This window comes from Ascaphus truei, chromosome 1 (genome assembly GCF_040206685.1).
Source record: "Ascaphus truei isolate aAscTru1 chromosome 1, aAscTru1.hap1, whole genome shotgun sequence".
Lineage (NCBI taxonomy): Eukaryota > Metazoa > Chordata > Amphibia > Anura > Ascaphidae > Ascaphus > Ascaphus truei.
Genome location: NC_134483.1, coordinates 408,690,812 through 408,698,311, shown reverse-complemented (window position 1 = coordinate 408,698,311; position 7,500 = coordinate 408,690,812). Strand labels below are relative to the sequence as shown.

Below are 7,500 nucleotides of genomic sequence, written 5' to 3'. Positions count from 1 at the left end.
TATGGAAGGCAGCCTTGCAAGGATATAAATATAGGATTAAGACGGAATTCATATTGTACTTTTTACATTTGTTTTGGACAGTAAAGCTCCCTTTTTTTTGGAGCTACAAATTTAAAGATCATTCACAATGAATGATAGAATCAAATATCTGCAAACTAAATAACAGTGTGTATATATATATACACATAGATGTATATTTTCAGCATACTAAGTAGAGGTTTGATGGATTCAAAAATACCTTATTCTTTTAAGTTAAAAGAATAAACAGGTTTCGTTCTTTGTAAACCACCGATTTATTAAACACCTCGGGATGCATAATATTAATGCTTAGGTAAATAAGTCGGGCTTGTCACAACTGTTCTAGAGCTCATCAATAATGGCATATCTGCCTCTGTCTCCCATTACCCATCCAGAAAACTACTTAGACCTAACTGAAAAATCAATAGCCTCCTTGCACTGGTTCCTGTGACTGCCTCCTTTGATTGCCAGCTTCTGTCTAGGGTCGGCCTTTACATAAGAAAGGGGATCTGACTGCTAATGCTTTCAGGACAACATATAAAAACTAGCCAACAGAACAGTAAATTCTGTCTCTGCCCTCCTCATCAATTAGGCCTTGACTAAGGCTGCCTGTATAAATGTGACCTTTTGAGTTTAAGGTGAATATGGGCTGGCTGAAAACACCATTACATAGGCTCTGAGCCAGGAAATCCACTGACAAGTTAAACAAAACAGAAAGTTGTAACTGTCATAATTTGCATTGCACTTTCACGCCAACAAGGGTGTTATCAGTCGGGGCAAGCCCTGGAACATACAACTCAAGAACCTCGAGTCGCCCTCACCATAAATTCTTAAGTGAAGCCAGATAAGCAGAGATTCACCAATGGCCATGCCTTTCAAGGCCACTCTCCTTGCAAAGTGCCTCTCAACAGCTTCCAGTATTACTGTACCTTATGCCCACATCAACGTACAATGCATCTTGCTGCTGCAAGAATAGGCAGCTATAAACCTAAGCACCATAGTAAGTCAACTGGAAAAATATGAACAAAAAAAAAAATCAAGAAAATAAAGTACTTCGGGTACGTACAGAAGAATATGCAATAAGGTACCGTATTTTATTTGTATTCAGAAGAGCGTTTTCAGATTACTTGTTAGTGTAAAACAATAACTATATTATGAAGGGAAAAAAATCACGCATGCATTTTGAAATCATTTTCTAAACTGAAAACAGAAAGAAGTCCGTCAACAAGCTACATTTACTTTTTGCACTGGAAGTATTATTTTTTCCAAGAGCCTGGTATGGCTAGTTAAGGCCTTTGAAACGATTTGAATACCCCATTAAGGAAATTCTATATTCTTGACACATTTAAAACAAGATAATACCCATGCATGTGTTTGCATGTCTACCACAGGCCCCAAAATGTTTTTTTAAATAGAATGCATTGCTTTTCCCATTTGAACACATTCAATATATAATTGAGTTAAAAAATAAAAATCCAAGTGCCAGACAGTTAATTAAAATTGAAAAATAGGATCAAAATGTCATATTTAAACCTAAACTTGCACTATACCAGGTACAGGCATACCCCGCATTAACGTACGCAGTGGGACTGGAGCATGTATGTAAAGTGAAAATGTACTTAAAGTGAAGCACTACCTTTTCCCCACTTATCGATGCATGTACTGTACTGCAATCGTCATATACGTGCATGACTGATGTAAATAACGCATTTGTAGCAGGCTCTATAGTCTCCCCGCTTGCGCACAGCTTCAGCACAGGTAGGGAGCCGGTATTGCTGTTCAGGACGTGCTGACAGGCGCATGCGTGAGCTGCCATTTGCCTATTGGGCGATATGTCCTTACTCGCGAGTGTACTTAAAGTGAGTGTCCTTAAACCGGGGTATGCCTGTATAGAAGGGGTATAGTATGCCTTATCATTCCAAACGGAATCTGGGATAGAGATAGATATATCGATAGATATTGATCCCAATATTTGTTTTCTCTTTCTTCTATTTACATTTCACAGTCCACGCGTCGTCAAAACGTCCAACTTTTTACCATCACAATTGCTCTCAGGAGGGGTGTGAAAATCCCTCCTTACAGGACTTTGGCTGCAGGACTAAATCTCGTGAATCGTGATTCTACGTTTGGAGGTTCTTTCTTTTGTAATTTATACACCGTTATTGCACATTGTGGAAACATTTCTGTCTACCTATATTAAGGGTTTATATCTTGGTTCTCCTTTTGCGGTGTTTTAGCGATCTCTTCTACTTTGACTTGTTTCTAGGTATGAAACTAACAAAAATACATTGTGCAGCATTGAAAAAAAGGTGGAGGTACAACGGTGAAGATCTGCAGAAGGATTCATCTTTAAAAAAAATGCTTTCCAATATATGTTATTTCTTCTATATTAGTAAAAAGATACACTTTTTATTCTTATTTTATATTTGCACAATTGGCTAAGAGGATTCCCTAGAACTAGGATTTCTCTAGCTTTATCCATAAAATGGCAGGAGCCATCTATGCAGCAATTACCAGTGTATGCAAACCAGGTTTGTACAGGAGATTACTGGGGCATCATCCCTAGTGCAGAGCATTGGCAAAAGAAAACCTGTTACAGAGCTAACACTATAGATGTATTTTCTTCAACCATCACAAACTGGTTTGGCTATATGTAGTTGAATGATAAAGCTGTATGAACTTGGAACATATAGAATTTGCATGCTCTTTAGAACATTACGGGATACAGATTATCACAAGCTCCTTTCACTCTGAACGCATCATACAGCACAAATGTAGCCTGTGGTTCTAAATTCATATTAACAAACCCAAAACCTGGAGATAAAAAGTATGCTGCAGCTGGCAATGCGAAGGCCTCATCGAGCCTTGATGGATCCCTGTGCAGGCCTAATACAATGATTAACTATGCATCTGGTAGCACCTCTAGTCATTCTCTGTGCCTATCTGATAGTGAAGTGAAAGGGCATGGAGAGTGTCCAGATCCAGGGAGCAAATCATTAGAAAGCAGGCAGAGCCATAGATCAAAGTTTTTTTTCCACTCTTTCCAGAGCTGATGTCAACCTACCAACCCAGGCCCCTGCTGCAGACAAAACCAGTCGGGAAGTCAGAAAGGCTCCTTAGGATCCAAAGATAATAGACGATAGAAGGGGAAAATGCAGAAGAGAAACAGATTGGCAGGGCCTTGATATCCGTAGGTCCAGGCAGCTGTTTTACATCCTGATTTTACGTTAAGGAAAGGTTTCCATTCTCTTCTTGATCACCAAAATGATTTCTGTTATGCAGCAAGGATATAAATGTTTGGATCACAAGACAGATCTTCATAATTTTAACATGAAAATTAACAGAAGGGGTTAGGCTCTTTAAGGCAAAGTACAGTATCTTGCTGTGCTGTGTGGAATTGTACTGTGGACTTGATTTCTTCCCCCATTAAAACCCAATATTTGGCTTAAGAAAACGGTTCTTAAAAATAAATAATAATAAAAAAAAATCTTCAAAATACCTGCCTCTCTTCCTGCCACTAACCCTGGCTAATAAGCAATTAGGGAGATATTTTTATGTTGGCGCTTCCGATATTAGTGTTGGTTACAAGGCAGGGTATGTATGTAAAAGAAAAAAAAAAAACGAGACAAAGAACAGTGATCTTGAAACATTGCATCCATAAATAAAGACATTACAATATGTAGTAATGAACATGAACCTCTGCATGTTCCGGAAAACAACCCAATGTAACACACGCTTTTGTGGGAGGGATATGCAAAGAGAAACAGGACCTTCTGTCTGCTGCTAAAATCGGATTTAATTTTCCATTTTACAGCACACAAATAAAGTGTTGCAAACCTAACCGTGACATGTCTGCAAGAATTCAGATCGCTCGGCTGGTGGAAATCTCTGCCTTTTTATTGTTAGAAATGCTACATTCTATTTTTATACAAACTTGGTTCAGTGTGGTTTTAACAATGTATTTTCATTTTCAAGAAGTAAACACAGCCCTGTGAGCTTACAATTTACAGAAGGGAATGGGTATGCGTTTATCTTTGCTTTTAATTCCTTTAAGACTAAAACTACATTTCTAAAGTCACAGGGAAATTAAATTAAAAAAAACACCCAGGATAAGAACTCTTTCTGGCCCCTGCTAAAGTCAAGAGGTTTCAGTGGATAACTTGGTACTGTAGAATTCTAGCCATGATTGATTAGAGTAAATCTTTGCATCAAAGTCAACGCTGTCTGTGCTGAACATCTGACATAGTATGAAGGGAGATTATAAGAGGGACATGGAGGGCGAAGGGGGGGAGGGGGGGGAGGGGGGGAGCAAATCAGATGGGATGGTGCCGTCACGTGCATATACTGTACATTTATCTATTCCTGGATACTGCTATTGATTTTTAAATAAAATGTATTTAATCCAGGTCATTAATCCATATGGAAAATGAACTTTGTCTGTTTATTATAAACACCGGGGCATCACAACATGGCTTTAAAGGGTATGCCTTGATATATACTTCTCTTTCATCTCAAGCTGGCAATGTGAGCATGACTGTTTGTGACAGTGTTCCTTACCCTGGAATCTGTCGTCTGACGATGCCACAGATTATCGTTAAGGATTCTCTGGGTGAAACAAACCATGATATGATTTTAGTATATTGCAGAAAACTTTTGCACGAAATAAAAGTCGACAGAATTGGATTTTTTTCAGTTTTTCCATGAGCATTGTGGTCATAACTTATTGTACATGCAATTAGAATAGTAAAATGTAATAGTAACCAGGTATTTAAGTGCTGTCAGTTCTATTTAGTAGAGTGCAAACGGACATGCATACCTCCCAAAACACTCCTCTATACAACATGTGAAGAGACATGCACGCCTAAAATACCCGGGGAATATGCTAGCAATCATTTTAATATACTTTGCATATTCAAATGAGCTTATTTGTGTATTCATAGCTTATTTTCCAGGTATTGCTCTCCTGCAACATCCAAGACTGATTCCTTCCCCAAAAATTTTACCATGGCAAAAATCACGCGAAACTGCTAAAAATAGGTGTTTAAAAAAAACAAAAAAAAAAAACCTCTGAACAATTTGCAAGCACAGTTAAGACAGTCGCACACATCTCTAATCAAGACCTACTTTTCACACAGCTTGAATTCATTACTCAATCTAGTACTATACACTAGATTTCCGAAGAAAAGTAATGACAAAATATGACAATACCATTTACATGGCTAAAATAAAAAAACAAAATAAACAGCAACTCTGAGCACTTTCACATTTCACATTTATAGGTACATCTTTGGCTATGCCTTTCTCAGCCACACTGCAGACTTCAAATGCTGGTATGTTTCCGGCTGAAAGCATTACATACTGTAATATGACTGCACTCTTGCTAAAACGAAATAATAATTACATCTGATTGGAGAAAGAGCGATTAATTCAAGCGGGCTGGCATTTGTGGGCTTATTGAAAAAAGCATATTACTATTTGAATATTTAAATAGTTACTTGAAAGAAGAAAAAAAAAAAACAGTCAAGATTCCACGGAATTTAATTTTGTAGCTGAATTCAAATACTTCTCAATGGACACATGCACACACTATATATAATTTGCTTTAAATAAAGGATTCAGTATGTAATCCAAAAACCACATGCCAACATTAGTGAAACCGATTCATGTACATTAAAGACTTACATTACATTTACCATTATCCCATTTTTGAATGTTATTCATTAGAAATGTATAACTATTGCATTGGAGTGCAAGCTTGTAATTCTAGTTTTTCTCGAATACCCTAGAATGTTGAAAACAGAAACCCTTCTCCAGTAAACCCCCAAGAAGCCTGTGAGGCTGTGTTCAATTCAACCAGTCAAGGGGAGCTTTAATATACATTTCTATAGTGTCTTTGCCCTGCAGATTTACCTGATTATTATTCAATTACTTGCTGATAAATATTTCATCATTTCTAGAAAAAAAAAGTAGCTTTTTTTGTTGCTAATCTCTTATATAATTTAGGTTACATTGCGCCTTTGTTCAATTACAGTCAGCATAATGATCTTTCTGTGTATATAGTGTTCAGTATAGGGTTTGACAAGTGACGAGACTGCAGAAACACAGCTGCACAGGCACTCCCACTGTCATTAATAGAAACTATTTCTAAAAACAGAATCCAAATCCAGACATCACATCCGGAAAGTAATAAGGAAAGTGTTTGGGGAAATATTTATGTTTTGTGTATACAAAATAAAAATGATGATAAATACACTGAATCATTGTGTGGTAATGAAATTAAATATAAACTAATATAACCACTACATTAATTTTGCAAAAAAGATTTCAACGAATATGTTGCATTTAATACATTTTGTCTTAGAGACCAGCTCCATATTTCCCCCCAACAGAATATGATAAAAAGATGCAAAGATATGAAATGAGACAATATGAAACGCTACAGTACTGAACATGGCTAGTTCCTGCAGGAATACAAATAGCACCAATCACTCATGCATCAATGGCTACAAGTGTATGACATTTTCCTATTGTGTTCGCACAAATCAGCAGAGAAGTTAAAATGAAAAGAAATAAGCAGACATACAATATTTCCTAGTACTGTAAACAGGATTAGAATTGCCATGGCCACAGAAAACATTTGCTAAAACCGTTAGCTTGCTTTTGCTGCTGAAAAAAAAATGTAATTCATTACTGAATCATTTCTTTTCAAATCCATACATTCCCGGCAGCAATTCAGGCTTCATCAACAGTGCAGGAATGTATGAATATGACAGGCAAAGGCCACTAGTTCTTTTCCCATGGAGTTTTTTTTTTATAAATGGGAGAAAGTATATATATTTATATGCACACGTTTATGTGTATATATTTATGTGTGTCTATACCTATACACAGTATATAAACAAAATACACCATAGATATTTGTAGCTATGGCTCTTACAAGTAGAAAACTAAATATAAAATCACATTATTTCTGCACTGTATCTGTAACACATCTTTTTAGCTCAAGAAAAACAGTTGTTGCTCATTAGGAAACTGGTCCAGTGAATGTTTTGCTGCAATGCCAATCACTCATACAGTAAATATTGTTTTAATCCAGTAATTTATATGGCCACATATCACTCAATAACCTGCAGCTTTTGATCCACGTTGACCATCCCCTTCCACATGCTGCTGAATTCCAGGTATTGTGGCTTTATAAAAATATAAAAAAATAAAAAGAAGGTTTTCCTACCTTTAAAGAAACATAGTAATTTAGTGCTACAAACGTGCCAAATAACCCCATAGTTAAGAACAGAGACAATATAAAAGCCAATCTAGAAAAATCTTTTTTTTTTTTTTAAAGTGTATGCATGTATATATGTATGTGTGTGTGTGTATGTACCCATATATACCCATATCCACACACAGACAAGATCGTTTCTATTAACATCCTAGGTTAAATTAAATGGTCAGATTAATCTCAACAGACAATGCCCTGATATG

The 7,500-nt window shown here is 36.5% G+C and overlaps 1 protein-coding gene across 4 annotated transcripts in view; it reads right to left on the bottom strand.

Annotated features, from left to right (window-relative positions):
- Positions 1-7,500, bottom strand: part of LRBA (LPS responsive beige-like anchor protein) — a 608,431-nt gene that overhangs the window by 230,578 nt on the left and 370,353 nt on the right. For 2 of the 4 annotated variants that reach the window (XM_075613682.1, XM_075613662.1), the window contains exon 3: positions 4,576-4,623. The exons of the other annotated variants lie outside the window; for them this stretch is intronic. In XM_075613682.1, the coding sequence (XP_075469797.1) occupies positions 4,576-4,623 (48 nt within the window). The remainder of the gene's footprint in view (positions 1-4,575; positions 4,624-7,500) is intronic. 4 annotated transcript variants of the gene reach the window in all.